We start from the raw sequence: 22626 nt of genomic DNA on the forward strand, positions 1-22626 counted from the left end.
ACATGGGGATGGGGACATTGGGGTGGGGATGGGGACATTGGGGTGGGGACATTGGGGTGGGGACATTGGGATGGGATGGGGACATTGGGGTGGGGATGGGGACATGGGGATGGGGACATTGGGGTGGGGATGGGGACATGGGGATGGGGACATTGGGGTGGGGACATTGGGATGGGATGGGGACATTGGGGTGGGGATGGGGACATGGGGATGGGGACATTGGGGTGGGGACATTGGGATGGGGATGGGGACATTGGGGTGGGGATGGGGACATGGGGATGGGGACATTGGGATGGGGATGGGGACATGGGGATGGGGACATTGGGGTGGGGACATGGGGATGGCACCGTGAGCACGGGGAGGTGGCCGAGGATGTGGGGCTGGGGACGTGGTGGGGACACGGAGGGGGACCTGGGGATCCAGGTGGGGACATGGGGACGTGGGGGGGGACATGGGGACACGGGGGGGGTCCCGGCGCCCCCCGACCCCCCCGCCCCGTGCAGTGCAGCTCGCCCCTGCCCGGTCTGCGCACCCAGGACGTCTGCTGCCGGGGGGCCGGCGTGGCCTGGGGGGTGCACGAGTGCCAGCCCTGCGACGCCGACCCCCGTAAGGCAGCGGGGTTTTTTTTGGGGTTATGGGGTTGGGGGGGGTTCTGCGGTGTGGGGGGGGGGCTCACTTTGTCCCCCCCTCCCCCCCCTCCATTTGCAGCAAACCCCCCCGCCGTGGGGCAGCACCCCTGCCCCAAAGGTTTCCGCCGCGCCAACGGCTCCTGCGTGGGTGAGTTTGGGGAGATTTATTTTTGGGGGGGTTAAAAGGGGATGGGGGGGGTTTTGGGGTGCTGACCCCCACCCTGTGTGTGTGCGTCCCCCCCCAGATGTGGATGAGTGCCAGGAGGGGGGGTTCTGCAAGAACGGGCTCTGCACCAACACCCGGGGCAGCTTCGCCTGCCTCTGCCACGAGGGCTTCATCCTGGACTCGTCCCGGAGCAGCTGCATCTGTGGGATCGGGATGGGATTGGGGGTGGGGTTGGGGGTGGGGTTGGGGTTGGGATTATGGGTGGGGTTGGGGTTGGGATTGGGATTGGGATTGGGATTGGGATTGGGATTGGGATTGGGGTTGGGGTTGGGGTTGGGGCTGGGATTGGGGTTGGGGTTGGGATTGGGATTGGGGTTGGGATCGGGATGGGATTGGGGGTGGGATTGGGATTGGGATTGGGGGTGAGGTTGGGGTTGGGGTTGAGATTGGGGTTGGGGTTGGGGGTGGGGTTGGGGTTGGGGGTGGGATTGGGGATGAGGTTGGGGTTGGGATTATGGGTGGGGTTGGGATTGGGATTGGGATTGGGGTTGGGGCTGGGGTTGGGGTTGGGATTGGGGGTGAGGTTGGGGTTGGGATTGGGATTGGGATTGGGATTGGGATTGGGGTTGGGATTGGGATTGGGATTGGGATTGGGATTGGGGTTGGGGCAGGGGCTGGGGCTGGGGCTGGGATTGGGATTGGAATTGGAATTGGGGTTGGGGTTGAGGTCGGGGCAAGGCCTGGAATTGTGGTAGGGATTGGGATTGGGGTTGGAATTGGGATTAGGGTTGGGATTGGGATTGTGGTTGGGATGTGGATGGGGATGGGGTGAGGAGGGAGTAGGGGTTGGGATTGGAGTTGGAGTTGGGATTGGGAGGGGATGGGGATGGGATGGGGATGGGGGTGGTCTGAAATGGAATAGGGATTGGGATTGGGATTGGGATTGGGATTGGGATTGGGAGGGGATAGGGAAGGGAAGAGGAAGGGGAAAGGATTGGGGTGGGATGGGGATGGAGTAGGATGAGGTGGGATTGGGATGGGAACAGGATGAAATGGGATTGGGGTTAGGACCAGGACTAGGACTGGGATTGGGATTGGGATTGGGATTGGGATTGGGGTTTTGGGGTTGGGATTGGAATTGGGGTTGGGATTGGGATTGGGGTTAGGACCAGGACTAGGACTGGGATTGGGATTGGAATTGGGGTTGGGATTGGAATTGGGGTTGGGATTGGGATTGGGGTTAGGACCAGGACTAGGACTGGGATTGGGATTGGGATTGGGATTAGGGTGACCGGTACCACCCCCCCGCCCCCCCCCCCCCAGCCCACCAGGTGATCTCGGAGGCGCGGGGGCCGTGTTACCGGGTGCTGCGGGAGGGGCGCTGCGCGCTGCCCACCCTGCGCAACATCACCCGCCAGATCTGCTGCTGCAGCCGCGTGGGCAAGGCCTGGGGGCCGGCGTGCCAGCGCTGCCCCCCCTTCGGCTCCGGTGAGCCCCCCCGGGACCCCCCCAACCCCTTGGGATCCCCCCAAAAAAACCCTTTAGGGCGGACCCCCCCAAAAAAAAACAAAAACCCTTTGGGGAGCCTCCGTTTCATGGGATTTGCACCCAAAGCCACGGGCTCACCCTTTGGAGGGGGGTTTTTTTTGGGGGAGGGGGGTAATTTTTTTTGGGGGGGGGTCCATTTTGACACCCCCTCCCCCCCCTTCAATTGCAGAGGGGTTCAAGGAGATCTGCCCCGCCGGCCCCGGCTACCACTACTCGGCCTCCGACCTGCACTACAACACCCGCTACCTGGGCCAGGACCTGCCCCGTGTCCCCCTGGGGCGTCCCCGTGTCCCCTCCCCAGCTGGGACCGCCGCCCGTGAGCCCCTTGTCCCCCCCGCTTTGTCCCCCCCCACCCCCCCCGGCTGCCAGGACCCCCCCTCACCCCATTGCTCTGCCCCACAGCTCGCTGGCGCCCCGGTCGGCCGCCCCCCAGCAGGTCACCGCCTGTCCCCGAGGTGCCACCGCGGGTCCCCAAGGTGCCACAACGCGTCCCCGAGGTGCCACCACGCGTCCCACACGTGCCACCGCGTGTCCCCGAGGTGCCACCACGGGTCCCCGATGTGTCACCACGTGTCCCCGAGGTGCCACAACGCATCCCCGAGGTACCACCACGTGTCCCCGAGGTGTCACCACATGTCCCTGATGTGCCACCACGTGCCCCTGAGGCACCACCGCATGTCCCTGAGGTGCCACATGTCCCCAAGGTTCCACAGCGGGTCCCTGAGGCGCCACAACGTGTCCCCGAGGTGCCACCAGATGTCCCCGAGGTGCCACCAGACGTCCCTGAGGTGCCACAACGCGTCCCCGAGGTGCCACCGCGCATCCCCGAGGTGCCACCACCAGCCCCCGAGGTTGTCATCGTGCCTCGACCCACCCTGGGGCTGCTGGGACCCCTCCCCACGCCACCCGGCCCGGAGGGTCCGGCACCAGGTAGGGCTGGGGCACTTGTGCACGGCTGCACACGTGTGTGCACCGTTGCACGCATGCATGGTTGCAGATGTGCGCAGGGTTGCACTGTGTGCAGCTGTGTGCGTGCATTTTATTTTATTTTTTGCACGTGTGGTTACGCTCTGCGCCGTTGCACATACACATCTCAGCACAGGCGTGCAAGGTCACACGTGTGTGCATGTGGCTGTGCACTTGTGCATGGTTGCATGCTTGCATGGCTGCATGTGTGCAGTTGCATGTGCACGTGTGCTCAGTTACATGTGCAAGCAGTTACGTGTGCAATTTGCATTTATTCAGTCTCGTTTGTGCACAGTTATAGGCGTGCACAGTTACACACGTGCGTGTTACACGTGTGCACACCATTGCAGGCTTGCCCAGCTGCATGCAGCTGCAGTAGCACGTGTGCATCTCATGCATGCACAGCTAAATATATTGTGCACGTGTGCACGGTTTGCATGCATGACTATTTGCACACGTGTGCACGGCTACATGCATGCCTGCTTACACACGTGTGCACAATGCCTACTTACACACGCCTACACGTGTGCATGTGTCCTGTATGCCTATTTGCACACATGTCCACAGTTGCATGCATGCTTGATTGCGCACACGTGCACAGTGTGCATGCGTGCATGTTTGCACAGGTGTGCACAGCTGCACGCCTGCCCGTTTGCACACACATGTGTTACTCACGTGTGCCCGCTTGCAGCCGCCGGCAGCGTGTGCGAGCGGAACCCGCGGATCTGCGGCCGCGGGCGCTGCGTCCCGCGCCAGGGCGGCTACACCTGCCTGTGCCACCCCGGCTTCTGGCTCAGCACCCAGGGCACCCACTGCATCGGTGAGCGGCGCCCGGCCCCTCCCTGGGCACCCATGTCCCCGTGCACCCACCTCCCCCTGCACTCATTTCCCCGTGCGCCCATTTCCCTGTGCACCCACCTCCCTGTGCACCTGTTTCCCCATGCACCCACCTCCCCATGCACTCACCCGTTTCCCCGTGCACCTATTTCCCCGTGCAGCCACCCATTTCCTCATGCACCCATTTCCTCACGCACCCATTTCCTTCTGCACCCATTTCCCCATGCGCCCACCTCCCCATGCACCCACCTATTTCCCCATGCACCCACCTCCTCATGTACCCACCCATTTCTCCGTGCACCCATTTCCCCATCTATCCACTTCCTTGTGCACCCACCTCCCCGTGCACCCACCTCTCCAAGCCCCAATTTCCCCCTGCCCCCATTTCCCCATGCACCCGTTTCCCCACGCACCCACCCATCTCTCCATGCCCCCACCTCCCCGTGCCCCCATTTCCCCCTGCCCCCATTTCCCCACGCACCCACCTCCCCACTCCCCTCTCCCCCTTCCCTCCCACCCACCTCTCCATCCGTCCCCACTCCTGTCCGTCCGTCTGTCCCCATTGCCGTCCGTCCTCCCGCCTGCCCAGACGTGGACGAGTGCCGGCGCAGCCCCCGGCCCTGCGCCCCCGGCCGCTGCGAGAACACGGTGGGGAGCTTCCGCTGCGTCTGCGGCCCCGGCTACCGGCCCGGCCCCGGCGGCACCGACTGCCAAGGTCAGCAGGGACGGGGGGGGGACAGAGGGGGACAATGGGGACAACGGGGATGGGGCTGAGGTGGCCGTGTCCCCGTAGATGTGGATGAATGCGCCCAGAGCCCCTCGCCCTGCGCCCAGAGCCGCTGCGAGAACTTGCCCGGTGGCTACCGCTGCGTCTGCCCGGCCGGCTACCAGGCCAGCACGCCCACGGGACAGTGCCAGGGTGAGCGGGGACACCGGGGTGTGGGGACACCGGGCTGTGGGGACACTGGGTGTGGGGACACCGGGGTGTGGGGACACCAAGGGTATGGGGACACCAAGGGTATGGGGACACCATCTGCGTGTTCAACACCCATGGGGTCATCGTTCATGGGGTCACCATCCATGGGGTCACCGTGCCATAACGCCACCATCCAAGAACTCAACATCTATGGGGTCAGCAGCCATGGGGTCACCATGCCATAGTGTTGCCAGCCACGGGGTTAAACATCCATGGTGAACCCATCCATAACCTCCCAATACGTGGTGTCCCCATGCGTGGTGTCCCCATGCGTGGTGCCCCCATCCATGGAGTCCCCATCCATGGTGAACCCATCCATAACCTCCCAATACGTGGTGTCCCCATCTGTGGTGTCCCCATCCGTGGTGTCCCCGTCCGTGGTGCCACCACCCACGCCCTCCCCGCGGTGCCACCACCGCCGCCCCCTCTCCGTGCCGCGCAGACATCGACGAGTGCGAGAACCACCTGGCCTGCCCCGGCCAGGAGTGCGCCAACACGCCCGAGGGGGGGGCCAACCCTTAATTGTGCCACCCCCTAGACGTGGACGAGTGCGCCACGGGCTCGCCCTGCGGTCCCCACGGCCGCTGCAGTAACACCGAGGGCTCCTTCCACTGCCAGTGCCGGCGCGGATACCGGGTGGGTGCCGGCGGCGCGCCATGCGCGGGTGAGTGGTGGGGGCGGCGTGGGGATGGTGCCGTGTCCCCCCCACACCCGACGGCCCCCCCACGGCCCCCATCTGCCCACAGATGTCAACGAGTGCCTGGAGGGCGACTTCTGCTTCCCCCACGGCGAGTGCCTCAACACCGAGGGCTCCTACAGCTGCCTCTGCGCCCAGGGCTATGCCAGCACCCCCGAGGGCACCGCATGCGTTGGTCAGAGCCCGGCATGGTCCCGGTCCCTGTCCCTGTCCCTGTCCCTGTCCCCGTCCCCATACCCATCCCGGTCCCATTGCAGTCCCCATTCTCATTGTGGTTTCTATTCCAGTTGCGGTTTTTTAGTCCCAGTTAATCTACTCAGTCCCATCCCCGTGCCTATCCATGTCCCCATCCAATCCCAATCCTATCCCCATCCCAATCCCATCCCCATCCTATCCCATCCCAATGTCTCTCCCTGTCCCCATCCCATCCCACCCCAATCCCAACCCCCATCCCATCTCTGTCTCCATCCCATCCCCATTCCCACCCCAGTCCCCATCCCCATCCCAATCCCATCCCCATCCCACCCCAATCCCATCCCCATCCTACCCTTTTTCCACCCCAATCCCACCCCAATCCCATCCCATCCCTTTTCCACCCCATCCCCATTTCCATCCCAATCCCAATCCCACCCCAGTCCCATCCCATCCCACCCCACCCCTCCACCACCCACCCACGCATCCGGGTACCACGGGGTGCCACCAGCCCCTTGTGTCCCCCTCTTTCCCCGTATCCCCCCTGCCCCCGTGTCCCCCCCCTGTACCCACGTCCACCCCGTGCCCATGTCCCCCCCGTCCTCACCCCGTGTCCCCCCCCAGACGTGGACGAGTGCCAGCGCGGGGACGTGTGCCGGGGCGGCCGCTGCGCCAACACCGACGGCGCCTTCGAGTGCCACTGCCCCGCCGGCTTCCGCACCGACGCCGAGCGGGCCCAGTGCCACGGTGAGGGGCTGGGGGGTTGGGGGGGGGGGATTTTGGGTGCCCCCCACCCTGGGGCTGGCGGCGAGGGTGGCCCTGTCCCCGCAGATGTGGACGAGTGCCAGGAGCACGGGGCCGAGTTGTGTGGGGCTGAGCGCTGCGAGAACTTGCCCGGATCCTACCGCTGCGTGCCCGCCTGCCAGCACGGCTACCGGCCCCGGGACGGCGGGGGGTGTGAGGGTGAGCGGGGATTGGGATTGGGATTGGGATTGGGATTGGGATTGGGGTTGGGGTTGGGGTTGGGGTTGGGATTGGGATTGGGATTGGGATTGGGATTGGGATTGGGATTGGGGTTGGGGTTGGGGTTGGGGTTGGGATTGCGATTGGGATTGGGATTGGGATTGGGGTTGGGGTTGGGGTTGGGGTTGGGGTTGGGGTTGGGGTTGGGGATGGAGATAGAGACCAATAGTGGATGGGTTTAGGGACTGGGATTGGGATGGGGATGGGAGGGGATGGGATTGGGGTGGGATTGGGATGGGGATGGGGCCATGGGGACGGGGATGGGGCCATGGGGACAGGGACTGGGGCTCGGGGATGGGGATGGGGGTACGGAGAGGCTGAGGGGACCCTGCCCTAGGGGACAGCGGGGACACCACTATGGGGTTTAGGGGCAGGGGGATTTCTCCATGGGGTTAGGAGGGGGACGGACAGCAGGGGCCATGGCATGGGGGACATCAGGGACAAGCCAATGGGGCACAATAGGGACAAAGCTATGGGGGACATGGAAAAAACAACGGGGATGCTGGGGACAAGCCAATGGGGTCGAGGTGCAGGGGGACTTCTCTATGGGGTCAGGATGGGGATGGGCAGCAGGGGACATCAGGGACAACACCACGGGAGATAATGGGGACAAAACGATGGGGGACATTGGGGACAAGCCAATGGGGCCACTGGGGACAAGCCAATGGGGTCGAGGTGCAGGGGGGCTTCTCCATGGGGTCAGGATGGAGACGGAGAGCAGGGACCATCGGGGGACAGTGGGGACCCCCCCATGGGGCTGAGCTTTTGGGGGACGGCTCCACGCTCCCCCCCCCAATGTCCCCACCGCCCCCTCCCCCCAAAAAAACGTCACCTCCCCGCTTGCAGACGAGGACGAGTGCGCCGAGGGGGGGTCCCGCTGCGGCCCCCACGCCGCCTGCCACAACCTCCCCGGCTCCTTCCAGTGCGCCTGCCACCAGGGCTACGAGGCCGCCTGGCACGGCCACCACTGCCAGGGTACGGGGACAGCGGGGACAGCAGGGGGGGGACACCCAGAGTGACACTGAGCCCCCCCCCTTCGTGTTTCCCCCCCAGATGTGGACGAGTGCGCGACGCTGCCGGGGGTGTGCGGGGCGGCGCGCTGCGAGAACGTGGACGGCTCCTTCCTCTGCCTCTGCCCCGACGGGGGGCACGAGTTCGATCCGGTGACGGGGACGTGCGGGGGACCCCCCCCAGCGACCCCACTCCTCCGGCCCCCCCCGGAGCCGTGGAAGCCCCCCCGGGCTTGGCGGCGTGCTTCAGCCCCGCCTGCGGGGTGCTGGCGCCCAACGTCAGCCGGCAGCAGTGCTGCTGCAGCGTGGGGGGCGCCTGGGGGGTCCGCTGCCCCCCCCCGAGGCCGTGCCCCACGCCTGGAACCGGTGGGGACATGGGGACGCTATGGGGGGGGGAGGGGATTGGGGATGGCGTGGGGTGGGAAGGGATTGGGGTGGGAGTGGGATTGGGGATGGGGATTGGGATTGGGGATGGGGACGGGGATGGGGATGGGGATGGGGATGGGGACGGGGATGGGGATGGGGATGGGGATGGGGATGGGGATGGGGATTGGGACTGGGATGGGAAGGGATGGGGATAGGACTGGGATGGGATGGGATGGGATTGGGATTGGAGTGGAGTGGGATGGGATGCGATTTGGGATGGGATGGGATGGCGATGGGATTGGAGTTGCAATTGGGACTGGGATGGGATGGGATTGGGATGGAGATAGGATTAGGATTGGGATGGGATTGGGATAGGATTGGGGGGGTGGAGATGGAATTGGGATGGGGTTGGTGATGGGATTGAGATAGATTGGGATTGGGACTGGGATGGAATGGGGATGGGATGGCGATGGGATGAGGATGGGACTGGGACTGGGGTGGGAAGGGATTGGGATGGGTTTGGGGTGGTGATGGGATTTGGGATGGGGATGGGGATGGGATTGTAAAGGGATTGGGATTGGGGTGGGTATTGCCAGGGATTAGGACTGGGATGGGATGGGATTGGGATCGAGGTGTGGATGGGGACAGGGATGGGCTGGGGATGGGGTCAGGATGGTGCCAAGGTGCAGGGGGGGTGACACCTCTGTCCCCCCCCCCAAGCCGAGCACCGAGCCCTCTGCCCCCACGGGACCGGCCAGACCACGGGGCCCCAGGGCTCAGCAGCAGGTCAGTGCGGCCGCGGGGGGGGCACAGCGATGGGGCCCCCCCATTTGGGGGTTCCCTCCGTTTAGGGACTCCCCCCCCTACTCAGGGGCTCCCCCCTGTATTTAGCGGTTCCCCAATGTTGGGGATGCCCCCCCATTTTGGGGATGCCACCCCTGTTTTGGGGCTCCCCCATTTATGGGATGCCCCCCGTTTTGGGGACTCACCCCCCCTAATTTGGGAATGGCCCCCATTTGGGGGACTCACCCCTCCCATTTTGGGGATGTCCCCATTTTTCAGGGTGCCCCCTCAATTTGGGGATGCCCCCCCTATTTTGTGGGGTTACGCCCCTCCCCTTTTGGGTGCATCCCGCCTATTTTGGGGCAATACCCCCCCTATTTTGGGGTTCCCCTCCTATATAGGGGCTCCCCCGTTTCGGGGGTGCCCCCCCCAATTCCGAGGACCCTCCCCCTGACGTCGCCCCCCCCCTTACCCCCTTACCCCCCAGATGTGGACGAGTGCCGGGTGTTCGCGCCGCAGCTGTGCCGGGGGGGGGTCTGCATCAACGCCGCCCCCGGCTTCAGCTGCTACTGCCCCAGCGGCTACTACTACGAGCAGGAGCACCTGCAGTGCGTGGGTGAGCACCCAGCACCCCCAGCACCCCCCCAGCACCCCCCCAGCACCCCCAGCACCCTGACCTCAGCACCCCCAGCACCCTACTTGTGCCCTGGGTGCACCCTGCCTGCACCCTGAGCACCCTACTTGCATCCTGAGCACCCTGAGCACCCTGCCTGCACCCTGAGAGCACCCTACTTGCACCCTGACTGCACCCTAAGAGCACCCTGTGCACCCCGAGCACCCTACTCGCACCTTGAGCACCCTGCGCTCAGCACCCTGAGCACCCTGCCAGCACCCCCAGCACCCCCAGCACCCCCAGCACCCTGACCTCAGCACCCTAATTGTGCCCTGGGTGCACCCTGCCTGCACCCTGAGCACCCCGAGCACCCTAATTGTGCCCTGAGTGCACCCTGAGCACCCTCTTTGCACCCTGAGCACCCGACTTGTGCCCTGACTGCACCCTGAGTGCGCCCTACCTGCACCCTGAGCACCCTAATTGTGCCCTGAGTGCGCCCTACTTGCACCCTGCCTGCACCCTACTTGCACCCTGAGAGCACCCTGAGCACCCAGCCAGCACGCTGAGCTCCCTACCTGCACCCTGAGCACACAACCTGTACCCAGAAAGCACCCTAAGAGCACCCTGGCTGCACCCTGAGCACCCTCTTTGCACCCTGAGCACCCTGGCTGCACCCTGAGCACCCAACTTGTGCCCTGCCAGCACCCTACCTGCACCCTGAGCACCCTCTTTGCACCCTGAGCACCCAACTTGTGCCCTGAGTGCGCTCTACCTGCACCCTGAGCACCCTACTTGCACCCTGACTGCACCCTGAGCACCCTGCCTGCACCCAGCTCACACCCTGAGAGCACCCTGCCCACACCCTTCCAGCACCCAGCCAGCACCCTGAGCACCCTGAGCGTGCCCTACCTGCACCCTGAGCACCCTAATTGTGCTCTGAGTGCACCCTCCCTGCACAATACCTGCACCCTGAGCACCCAACTTGTGCCCTGAGTGCACCCTCCCTGCACCCTCAGCACCCTGCCTGCACCCTGTCTGCACCCCGAGCACCCTACTCGCACCCCAAGCACCCTGCCCTCAGCCCCCCGAGCACCCTTCCAGCCCCCCGAGCCCCCTTCCAGCCCCCCCCCCCGTGCCCCCCACCCCCTTGCCGACCACCACCGCCCCCCCCCCAGATAACGACGAGTGCCAGGACGAGGACGCGGAGCCGTGCATCGGGGGCCGCTGCGTCAACACGGTGGGCTCCTACTTCTGCTCCTGCGCCCCCCCCCTGGTGCTGGACGGCTCCCAGCGCCGCTGCGTCACCAACGACACCCGCGCCATGGGTGAGGCCACCCCCTGTCACCCCCCCCGTGTCACCGTCACCCCCCCCGTGTCGCCCTGTCCCCACGTGTCCCCATATCCCTGCCCTATGTCCCCGTGGCCCCCCATCCCCGTGTCCCGGCACTGTCCCCTGATGCCCCCCCCGTGTCCCCATGTCCCACATCCTGATGTCCCACGTCACCGTGTCCCCACGTCCTGTGTCCCCATACCCCCATGGCGCTGTATCCCCCATGTCCCCAAATCCCCGTGTCCCCGTGTCCCCATGTCCCACGTCGCCTCCCCTTGTCCCACATCCCCCTGTCCCACGTCACCATATCCCCGTGTCCCCATGTCCCCATGTCCCACATCCCTTCATCCCAGTGTCCCCCATTGTCTCCCCACATCCCACATCACCTCCCCATGTCCCCACCTCACTGTGTCCCCATGTCCCCGTGTCCCCATGTCCCCATGTCCCCGTGTCCCCATGTCCTCGTGTCCCCGTGTCCCCATATCCCCACGTCCCCGTGTCCCCATGTCCCCATGTCACTGTGTCCACATGTCCCTGTGTCCCATATCCCCACGTCCCCCGTTGCCTCCCCACGTCTCACGCTGCCTCTCCGTGTCCCCACACCCCCCGTCACCATATCCCCATGTCCCATGTCCCCATGTCCCTGTATCCCTGTGTCCCTGTGTCCCCATACCCCACGTCCCCATGTCCCACGTCCCTTTATCCCAGTGTCCCCTGTTGTCTCCCCACATCCCACGTCACCTCCCCATGTCCCACGTCCCCGCATCTCACATCCCCATGTCCCCATGTCCCACGTCCCCATGTCCCCGTGTCTCCATGTCCCCATGTCCCTGTGTCCCCATGTCCCCCGTTGCCTCCCCACGTCCCACGCCACCTCCCCATGTCTCCACGTCCCCCTGTCCCCATGTCCCCATGTCCCCTGTCCCCACATTACCATGTCCCCATGTCCCTGTGTCCCATATCCCCATGCCCCACGCCCCACATCCCCATGTCCCCATATCCCCCGCCGCCTCCCCGCCTCCCCACGCCCCCCGTCACCGTGTCCCCGTGTCCCCCCGTCCCCAGAGGAGGACCCGGCCGTGTGCTGGCAGGAGGTCGGCCCCGACCTGGTGTGCGGGCGCCCGCGGCTGGACCGGCAGGCGACCTACACCGAGTGCTGCTGCCTCTACGGCGAGGCCTGGGGCATGGACTGCGCCCTGTGCCCCGCGCGACACTCAGGTGCCACCGCCGTGTCCCCGATGGCCCCGTGTCCCCACATCCCCATGTCCCCGTGTCCCCTACGTCCCCATGTCCCCGTGTCCCCATGTCCCCACGTCCCTATGACCCCACAGCCACGTGGCCCCATAGCCTCATGTTGCCATGCACCCGTGTCCCCTACGGCCCCTTGTCCCCTTGTCCCCATGTCCCTAAGGCCCTATAGCCTCACATCCCTGTGTCCCCATGTCCCCCCATGTCCCTGTCCCCCCCCCCATGCCCACGTCCCCATGCCCCCTCCCATGCCCACGACCCCCCCATCCCCTATACCCATGTCCCCATGTCCCCATGTCCCCAAGACCCCACACAGGGGGACCCCCACCCTGCCCCCCTCCTACCCCAGCAATAGGGACCCCCCCCAGACCCCCATAATGGGGACCCCATGGGCACCCCCCAGAGTGGGTCCCCCTTAGACACCCCCCCCATGATTGGGACCCCTTGGACCCCCCCCATAACAGGGACCCCTTTGCCCCCCCCAATAATGGGAAACCCTCCCACCACCCCACAACGCCCCCCCCCAATGGAGACCCCTTGGGCACCCCCCATATAACAGTGCCCCCCCCACCTCTTTACACCCCCCCCCTTAGCATCCCCAATTTTTAGGACCCCACCCCACAACCTGCCCCCCCCCCCATTTTTTTTTCTCCCCCCCCCCCCCCCCCCCCAGATGACTTCGAGTTCCTCTGCAACGTCCTGCGCCCCCCCGGCCCGGGGCTGGGCCCCCCCTACGAATACGGCCCCGAATACCCCCCCCACTACGGGCTGCCCTACGGCCCCCTCCCCTTTGGGGGTCCGGGCCCCCGCCTGCCCCCCCCGGGGCTGCGCGCCGACTACGACCCCTATGGGCTGGGGGGGGGCTACGACCCCCGCGGGGACGCCCTTTACGCCGCCCCCCCCTGCTACGAGGACTTGGAGGATTTCGAGGGGTCCCGCCGGGGCCCCCCCCGCTCCTCCCGGCCCCGCAGCCCCCCCAGCGCCCCCCAGGACCCCCCCCCGTGGCTCTTCCAGCCCCACGGTGTGGCCGAGCGGCTGCCAGCAAGGACGGTGAGTTTGGGGGGGGGGGGGGGGATTGAGGGGTTTTGGGGGGGGATTTTGTTTTTTTTATGGGGAGGGGGCTGACGGGGACCCCCCCCCGCAGACCCCCGGGACGAGGCGCTGCCGCCGGAGCTGTGCGGGGTGCTGAGCGGCTGCGAGCATGGGCACTGCGTGCGGGTGCCCCAGGGCTTCACCTGCGCCTGCGACCCCGGCTACCGGCTGGACGCGGCACGCGTGGCCTGCGTGGGTGAGACACGGCCTAATCCCGGCCTAATCCGGCCTAATCCGGCCTAATCCGGCCTAGTCCCGGCCTAGTCCCGGCATAATCCCGGCCTGATTCCGGCATAATCCCGGCCTAATCCGGCCTAATCCGGCCTAGTCCCGGCATAATCCCGGCATAATACGGCCTAGTCCGGCCTAGTCCCGGCCTAATCCGGCCTAATCCGGCCTAGTCCCGGCATAATCCCGGCCTGATCCCGGCATAATCCCGGCATAATCCCGGCCTAATCCGGCCTAATCCGGCCTAGTCCCGGCATAATCCCGGCATAATACGGCCTAATCCGGCCTAATCCCATCCTAATCCGGCCTAATCCGGCCTAATCCCGGCCTAATCCGGCCTAGTCCCGGCATAATCCCGGCCTAATCCGGCCTAATCCCGGCCTAATCCGGCCTAGTCCCGGCATAATCCCGGCCTAATCCGGCCTAATCCCGGCCTAATCCCGGAATAATCCCGGCCTGATCCCGTCCTAATTCCTTCATAATCCCGGCCTAGTCCCGGCCTAATCTGGCATAATCCAGGCCTAATCCCAGCCTGATCCCGGCCTGATCCCAGCCTAATCCTGGCCTAATCCCGGCCTGATTCCGGCCTGATTCCGGCCTGATCCCGGCATAATCCCAGCCTGTTCCCATCCCAATCCCATCCCATCCCAAACCCCAGTCCCAGCCCAAATCCCACCCCATCCCATCCCCAATCCCACTTTAATCCAACCCCCAATCCCACCCTAATCCAACCCCAAATCCTACCCCAATCCTACCCCAATCCTACCCCAAATCCCGATCCCATGCCCATTCCATACCCCCAATCCCAATCCCACCCCAATCCCATCCCCACCCCCCCCAATCCCATCTGCAACCCCTTCCCACCCCAGTCCGACCCCAAATCCAATCCCAATCCCACCCCAAATCCCAACTAAATCCCAATCCCGCCCCAAATCCCAACCAATCTCAGTCCCACCCCAAATCCCTTCCCATCCCAACACAAACCCATCCTAATCCCACCCCAATGCCATCCCAAATCTCACCCCAATCCCATCCGCAACCCCTCCCCACCCCAGTCTAACCCCAAATCCAATCCCAACCCCAATCCCACCCCAAATCCTACCCAATCCCAATCCAACCCCAATCCCACCCCAATCCCCCCTCAAATCCCCCCCAAATCCTCCCCAATCCTACCCCAATCCCCCCCCAAATCCCCCCCAATCCCACCCCAATCCCATCCCAATCCCCCACAATCCCAATCCCCCCCAAATCCCACCCCAATCCCATCCCCATCCCCCTCAATCCCACCCCAAAACCCACACAATCCCAATTCCACCCCACCCCAATCCCACCCCAATCCCATCCCAATCCCATCCCAATCCCCCTCAATCCCACCCCAATCCCCCCCAATCCCAATCTCCCCCAATCCCCCCAAAACCCCCCAATCCCACCCCAATCCCACCCCAAATCCCCCCCAACCCCCCTTAATCCCCCTCCCCGACCTCCCCTGACCCCCCCCTTTTCCCCGCAGACCTCGACGAGTGCTCGGAGGCCGCCCTGTGCCGGGGGGGGCGCTGCCTCAACACCCCCGGCTCCTTCCGCTGCCTCTGCCCCCCCGGCTCTGTCCCGGCGCAGGGACCCCCCCGCTGCGTCCCCGCGCGCCCCCCGGCCTGAGCCCCCCCCTCCCCATCCCGGGGGGGGGGGCCCTGTATTTATTGTCTGTATATATCGGAGCTGGGGGGGGGGGGATGGAGAGACACTGGGGGGCACCGTCCGGCATCCCCCCCCCGCCCGCTGTGGGGTGAGGTGGGGGGGGGGCTCCTGGGGGTGCCCATGGGGGTGCCCGGCCCCCCGCTCCCTCCCCCCCCGTCCATGTGAGCCCCCCCTCACTTCCCCCCCAATTTTTACAGAATAAAGGTTTTCTATAAAATGAGCTGGGGGGGGGGGAGTTCTTTCATCCTAATAGGGTCGGGTGGGGGGGGGGCTGTGGTGTCACAGGGACTGGGACCCCAAATGGGACCCCCCCCTCATGAGTCTGGACCCCTCTACTTGGGACTGGGACCCCTCTATGGGTTTGGGACCCCCCCCAGTGGGACTGAGACCCCCCCCATGTATCTGCTCCCCCCCTCAATGTGTCTGCCCCCCCCAATGGGACTGGGAGCCCCCCATGTGTCTGGGACCCCTCCATGGGTTTGGGGACCCCCCCCAATGGGATCAGGATCCCCACCCCAATGGTGCTGTGACCCCCCCCCCCCCCCCCATGGGTCTGTGACCCTTCAATGGGACCGGGAACCCCCCTATTGGACCTGGGACCCCCCCCCATGTGTCTGGGACCCCCCCCATGTGTCTGGGACCCCCCCCCCCATGCATCTGGGACCCCCAACCCCCCCCAGTGACCACAGCGAGCCCGTCGCGCTTCGAGCCCCCCGTTTATTGCCCCCCCTCGTCCAGCAGCCCCCCGTCCTCCTCGGGGGGGTCCGGGGGGGGGCGCAGCGCGGCGCTGACCCCGTGCAGCTCCAGCAGCTGCTGGAAGGCCGCCAGCAGCAGCAGCGCCGCCGTCACCCCCAGCAGCAGGTAGGCTGGGGGGGGGGGACACAGCGGTCAGAGACCCCCACCCCCCCGTGGAGACCCCCACCCCATGGAGAGATCCCCATGGAGACCCCCCCCCAATGAAGACCCAATCCGCCATGGTGACCCCATCCATGAAGACCCCGCCACCATGAAGACCCCACCCCAATGGAGACCCAACCACCATGGAGACCCCAACCATGAAGACCCCAACCACCATAAAGACACCACCAGAAAGACCCCACCCCAATGGAGACCCCAACCACGGACACCCCAACCATGGAGAACCCAACCACCATAGAGACCCCAACCATGAAGTCCCCCAACCACGAAGACCCCAACCACGAAGACCCCAACCATGAAGACCCCACCCCAATGGAGACCGCGCCCCAGTGGAGACCCAACCACCATGGAGACCCCAACCATGGAGACCCAACCACCATAAAGACACCACCCCAATGGAGACCCCAACCACGAAGACCCCAACCACGAAGATCCCAACCATGAAGACCCCAACCATCTAAACCCCAACCATGGAGACCCCAACCATGAAGACCCCAACCATGAAGACCCCAACCATAAAGACCCCAACCATGAAGACCCCAACCATCTAGACCCCAACCACGGAGACCCCAACCATGGAGAACCCAACCACCATAGAGACCCCAACCATGAAGTCCCCCAACCACGAAGACCCCAACCACGAAGACCCCAACCATGAAGGCCCCACCCCAATGGAGACCGCGCCCCAGTGGAGACCCAACCACCATGGAGACCCCAACCATGGAGACCCAACCACCATAAAGACACCACCCCAATGGAGACCCCAACCACGAAGACCCCAACCACGAAGATCCCAACCATGAAGACCCCAACCATCTAAACCCCAACCATGGAGACCCCAACCATGAAGACCCCAACCATGAAGACCCCAACCATGAAGACCCCAACCATCTAAACCCCAACCATGGAGACCCCAACCATGAAGACCCCAACCATGAAGACCCCAACGATAAAGACCCCAACCATGAAGACCCCAACCACCATGGAGAACCCAACCATGAAGACCCCCAACCACGAAGATCCAACCACCATGAAGACCCCAACCATGAGGACCCCAACCACCTAAACCCCAACCATGGAGACACCAACCATGAAGACCCCAACCATGAAGACCCCACCACCATAAAGACCCCACCCCAATGAAGACCCCCCCCACCAAGAAGACCCCAACCACATAGCCCCAACCCCCACATAACCCCAACCCCAGATCCCCAAACCCCAACGCCCCCCACCCCAACACCCCCCCCTAACCCCCCGCCCCCGCTCACCGGCCAAGGCCACCCGGTAGAGGTGGCGCGGGGGCTGCCCCTCCGGTGCCCCCGCCGCGTCCCCCAGCCCCACGGTGGTGACGGCCATGCCGCAGAAGAAGACGGCGTCCAAGAAGCTCCCGGAGCCCCCCAGGGCCCACAGGGCGGCGGCAGGCAGCAGCACGAAGCCCCCCGCCACCGCCCCCGCCAGCAGCCCCAAATGGAGCCCGGCGGCCCCCCGGGGGCTCCAACCCCACCGCGTCCTCAGGTAGTGCCGGGGCCACCGGGTGACCGGCACCGAAAGCCACCGGGCCACCACCGCCAACGTCAACACCGTGAAGGGGACGCCCAGCGCCGCGTAGGCCAAGCAGAAGGCTTTGCCCCCCGGGGACAGGGGGGCCACGGGGCCGTAGCCTGGGGGGGGGGGGGAAATTTAGGGGGGGGACCCCCCCCGGTAAGTGAAAGGGGAGGGGGGACCCCTGGGGGTGGTGGGGGGAGGTTGGGGGCTTGGTGGTGATGGGGGTCCTGGGCGAACTGGGGGGCTCTGTGGGCTGGGGGGGTCCTGGTGGGGCTGGGGGGGGGCCTGGGGGTCCCAGTGCTAAAGGGGGTCCCAAAACCCATGGGGGTCCTGAGGTTCTCAGGGGGCTCGGTGCCTATGGGGGGCCATGGAGGGTCCTGGTGCCCACGGGGGTCCTGGTGTTCATGGGGGTCCCGGTGTTCTTGGGGGGGTCCCGGGGGGGCCTGGTGCTCAGAGGCGTCCTGGGGGAATTGGTGCTCATGGGGGTCCTGGGGTTCATGGGGGTCCCGGGGGTCTCAATGCCCTTGGGGGGGTCCTGGTGCCCATGGGGTTCTTTAGGAGGGTCCCAATTCGGAGGGGGGGTCCCGATTTGGGGGCGGGGGGGCTCCTTACCCACAGTGGTGAGCAGGGTGGTGGAGAAGAAGAAGGCGGAGGCCAGGTCCCACCGCGGGGTCCCGGAGGCGTTGAGGGTCCCGGGGGGGGTCCCGAGGGTCCGCGCCCCCCCCTCCAGCACCCAGAGCCCCAGGGTGCCCAGCAGCAGCAGCCCCCCCTGGGCCACCGTGTGGCCTTGGGGACGTGGTGGCCATGGGGACATGGTGGATATGGGGACATGGTCATCCTGGGGACATGGTGGCCACGGAGACATGGTGGCCATGGGGATGTGGTGGCCATGGGGACATGGTGGCCTTGGGGACAAGATGGCCGCTGTGGCCAGGAAATGGCCACGACACCTCAGGGACAGCCCTAGGGCCACCACGGCCACCGTGTGGCCTTGGGGACGTGGTGGCCACGGAGATGTGGTGGCAACAGGGATGTGGTGGATCTGGGGACATGGTGGTCTTGGGGAAGTGGTAGCCCTGGGGACGTGGTGGCCTTGGGGACAAGATGGCCGCCGTGGCCAGGAAATGGCCACGACACCTCAGGGACAGCCCTAGGGCCACCACGGCCACCGTGCGGCCTTGGGGACGTGGTGGCCTTGGGGATAAGATGGCGCTGGGGACATGGTGGATATGGGGCCGTGGGGGCTATGGGGCCATGGGGGCTATGGGGACGTGGTGGCCCTGGGGACATGGTGGCCTTGGTGACGTCATGGCTTTGGTTGCCATCATGGCTTTGGTGACGTGGTGGCCTTGGTGACGTCATCACCTTGGTGGCACGGTGGCCTTGCTGACATCACACCCTTGCTGACGTCACGGCCCCGCGCGCCCGTCCCCATGGCAACCGCCACTTCCGGCCCCGCCCCGCCGCTCCGCCAACAGCTTCCTCCCGCGCTCCTCACGTGACCGGAAGCGGAAGCGCCATGGAGCCCCCGGGAGCGGCGGCGGGGCTCGGTGCGGACCCCCCGGCGCCCCCCCCCTCCCCCGACCCCCCCTCTCCTCTCCCCGCAGCCCCCAAGCGCCGCGGCCCGGGCCCGGCCCCTCCGCGGATGGCGGAGCCGCGGCCGCTCTTCGACGACACCAGCGGCGGGGCCGCCCCCCCCTCCCCCCCCCACGGCCCGGCCCGGGCCTACGGGGCCCCCCCGGCGGCCCCCCCGGCGTCCTCCGCATCCCGCCTGCCCCCCCCCGCCGCCGCCTTCCTGGCCGAGCCCGTGTCCAGCCTGGCCGCCGCCTACGGCAGCAGCTTGGCCAGCCAGGGCCGGGACATCGTGGACCGGAACGTGAGGAGCGGGATAAGGGGGGGTGGGGGGAGAATTGGGGGGGGTGGGGGGGGGCGGCGGGGGGCTGTGGGGGGCTATAGGGGGCTGCGGGGGGCTACAGGGGGCTATATGGGGCTAGGGGGGCTATAGGGGGCTCTAGGGTGCTATGGGGGGCTATTGGGGGCTACGGGGGGCTATGGGTGGCTACGGGGGGCTGTACTCGGCTCTGGTGAGGCCGCACCTCGAGTACTGTGTTCAGTTTTGGGTCCCTCGCTACAAGAAGGACATGGAGGTGCTTGAGCAGGTCCAGAGAAGGGCGACGAAGCTGGTGAGGGGCCTGGAGAACAAGTCCTACGAGGAGCGGCTGAGGGAGCTGGGCTTGTTCAGCCTGGAGAAGAGGAGGCTCAGGGGCGACCTTATCGCTCTCTACAGATACCTTAAAGGAGGCTGTAGTGAGGTGGGGGTTGGCCTGTTCTCCCACGTGCCTGATGACAGGATGAGGAGGAATGGGCTAAAGTTGCGCCAGGGGAGTTTTAGGTTGGATCTTAGGAAGAACTTCTTTACCGAAAGGGTTGTTAGGCACTGGAACAGGCTGCCCAGGGAAGTGGTGGAGTCACCATCCCTGGAAGTCTTTAAAAGACGTTTAGATGTAGAGCTTAGGGATATGGTTTAGTGGGGACTGTTGGCGTTAGGTCAGAGGTTGGACTCGATGATCTTGAGGTCTCTTCCAACCTAGAAATTCTGTGATTCTGTGATTCTGTGACTTATTGGCTCAGCTCTGGTCAGCAGAGGGGCCCTTAGCAAACATGGGGCAGCTTCCAGATCCTTCTCACAAAAGCCACTCCTATGGCCCCGTGCTACCAAAACCTTGCCAGGTAAAACCACTACAGGGAGGCGCATCTCATCTGGTGGTAGCAGGCCAGTGTCACATAGACCCTCCCATGATCAGCAAGCCCAAAGTTCTACCAGTTGCACCAGTCCCGAAGCTACGTGTTAATGTGATGAGTCTGCTTGTCAGCTGTTGAGGGATTTCTTGAAACAGCAAAAATCCCATGGCTTGCTGTAGCTGAGCAAACCAAGCTACCAGGGCAACTATGAGAAGTTCCCATGACAGTGTTCCCACATCGCCCAATTGAGGAACTCAGAAAAATATTGTTACCAGTAGCTGGCTTCAAGGACAAGGTCTATGTGACTGCTAATCACAAGGAGGTTGTTTTCTTGCAAGTGGGGTTGTTTTCTTGCAGTTGTTTGTCTGAGTGCTTTTGACCAATAACCTTGTGTGAAACACTGTCCACCCCTGTTAAGTTCTCTATAAAAGTTAGGCTATTCGGGCAATAAAATGGAGCATGATCTGACTCTACTGGTGTCTGTCGTGCTTTCGGCCGTGCTTCCTGCAACAGTCAGCATCGATCCCCCCTATCGGAAGGACAGAGGCAAACACAACCTGTGCCCCTGATCCTTTAAGTAGTCGCCCCAAAGCCCTAAAGCCCCTTTTTTTACTAGGCATTAGTAACAAAAACTTGAACAAGGTGGAGATAAATTAACTTGGCTACAGCATTAAAGATGAGCTTTGCGCAGTGGTCAATTGCTGGCTGGCTTGAGGCGCGTGGCTGAGGGTCTCTAATGAATTGTATGACTGATTCGGGCGCGTGGACAGCGCATGTGGTTACGGGGAAAGTATATGTAGCAGAGAAAAATGGCAATAAAGGCCTTCTGCTCAAGAGGCATCGGGAGACCGTGTCTTTCATCCCTTCAGGTCTGCCCCCTTCCAACTCAGGATATTGTATGATTCCAAGTGTGGAACCCAGCATTTGGCCTTGAATGCCACGCAGCTGGATGCGGCCCGTTGATCCAGCCTGTCCAGATCCCCTTGCCCAGCTTGGTGTCGCCCACGAACTTACAGCGCCCGGTGGGGCCCATCCAGCCCAGGCACGTGTCACATGGGACCCTTGGTGACCTCCCTTGGTGACACCCCAGGGGTCCGCCTTATATGACTGCAGCTGTGGCTCGGACCCTCAGCGTCGGTGCACGGCAGTGACGGACAGGGCAGGAGCACTGGGCCTTCGAGGAGTCCCCGAGCATAGCCCACGCCTGCCCGAAGGAGCCTCCGTTTTCTATTTGAGAACTCTCCCACTCCAGAGGCTCCTTCTGAATCTGATGAGGAGGGAGGCATGCCCCCCAGGCAGCCCAGGCTGGCCTGGCAGGAGACCTGGTCTTCTGAGGGCAGCAACCGGCCAGCAGAGGACAGCTTGCTGGCAGAGGACAGCACCCCGGTAGAGGACATTTTGCCGGCAGAGGACAGAAGCCCAGCAGAGGACAGCTTGCTGTCAAAGGGCAGCAGCCCGGTAGAGGACAGCAGCCTGGCAGAGGACAGGAGACCAGCAGAGGACAGCTTAGTGGTAGAGAACAGAGGTTTGACAGAGGACAGCAAGAAGGAGTTGCAGTTGCTGGATCCCAGTGAGTCGTGAGTCCTCTCTGTACCCCTCCCTGCCACTGTAGGGGTGGACAAAAACACCACCTGAACTCCCACTCCATCCACTACCCGTCCCAGTCCCCTAAAGTCCCGCTCGATAGTCTTCAGGCTTCTATCTTCAGTAGTATCACTGCCGGCCTGGACTATCAAAAGACGATAGTAATCAGAGGGGAAAACCAGGTTGGGAAGCTTTCTGGCAACGTCCATGACCCTAGCCCCAGGGAGGCAGCAGACTTCCCTACGGGTAGGGTCAGGCTAACAAATAGGGCCCTCTGTTCCCCTCACAAGGAAGTTGCCTTCTCAGGGCAACAGAGGGAACTTCTCAGGGTCCTTGGTGGCCTCCAAGTTAGCTCAGCGTCATGGCACCGAGTCACTGTGAAGGAGCTGCTGGAATAACGAGACAACAACCTAGTTCTATTAAAATATATATTGCTCTTTT

The 22626-nt window shown here is 64.4% G+C and overlaps 4 protein-coding genes and 1 long non-coding RNA gene across 5 annotated transcripts in view; all 5 read left to right on the plus strand.

Moving 5' to 3' along the window:
- The first annotated feature begins 238 nt into the window (after positions 1-238).
- Positions 239-3610, plus strand: LOC140000194 (latent-transforming growth factor beta-binding protein 4-like). Its single transcript, XM_072029987.1, has 6 exons — positions 239-777; positions 875-997; positions 2119-2283; positions 2513-2659; positions 2746-2945; positions 3605-3610. The coding sequence occupies exons 1-6, from the start codon at positions 273-275 to the stop codon at positions 3608-3610; spliced, it is 1146 nt and encodes a 381-aa protein (XP_071886088.1). The 5' UTR covers positions 239-272.
- Positions 3611-4043: 433 nt separating this feature from the next.
- Positions 4044-5630, plus strand: LOC140000368 (uncharacterized). Its single transcript, XR_011805511.1, has 4 exons — positions 4044-4129; positions 4736-4861; positions 4940-5065; positions 5565-5630. It is a non-coding gene; the product is annotated as an uncharacterized lncRNA (long non-coding RNA).
- Positions 5631-5656: 26 nt separating this feature from the next.
- Positions 5657-7430, plus strand: LOC140000195 (latent-transforming growth factor beta-binding protein 4-like; the record flags this gene model as incomplete). Its single annotated transcript, XM_072029989.1, has 5 exons — positions 5657-5786; positions 5869-5994; positions 6636-6758; positions 6843-6974; positions 7372-7430. Coding segments are annotated over 5 exons (570 nt in total), but the record flags the coding sequence as incomplete, so codon positions are not given.
- LOC140000196 (latent-transforming growth factor beta-binding protein 4-like) lies at positions 7361-13437 on the plus strand (the record flags this gene model as incomplete). The annotated part of the gene is made up of 7 exons (XM_072029990.1): positions 7361-8009; positions 8088-8410; positions 9131-9196; positions 9681-9809; positions 10982-11131; positions 12202-12354; positions 13058-13437. Coding segments are annotated over exons 1-7 (1512 nt in total), but the record flags the coding sequence as incomplete, so codon positions are not given.
- A 5829-nt stretch (positions 13438-19266) lies between these two features.
- LOC119713046 (latent-transforming growth factor beta-binding protein 4-like) overlaps positions 19267-22626 on the plus strand; it is a gene marked incomplete at its 5' end in the record, with an annotated part of 49039 nt that continues 45679 nt past the window's right edge. The window contains 2 exons of the mRNA XM_072029991.1: positions 19267-19409; positions 19467-19735. Of these exons, the coding sequence (XP_071886092.1) occupies positions 19267-19409; positions 19467-19735 (412 nt within the window). The remainder of the gene's footprint in view (positions 19410-19466; positions 19736-22626) is intronic.

Source organism: Anas platyrhynchos, chromosome 33 (genome assembly GCF_047663525.1).
Source record: "Anas platyrhynchos isolate ZD024472 breed Pekin duck chromosome 33, IASCAAS_PekinDuck_T2T, whole genome shotgun sequence".
Taxonomy (NCBI): Eukaryota; Metazoa; Chordata; class Aves; order Anseriformes; family Anatidae; genus Anas; species Anas platyrhynchos.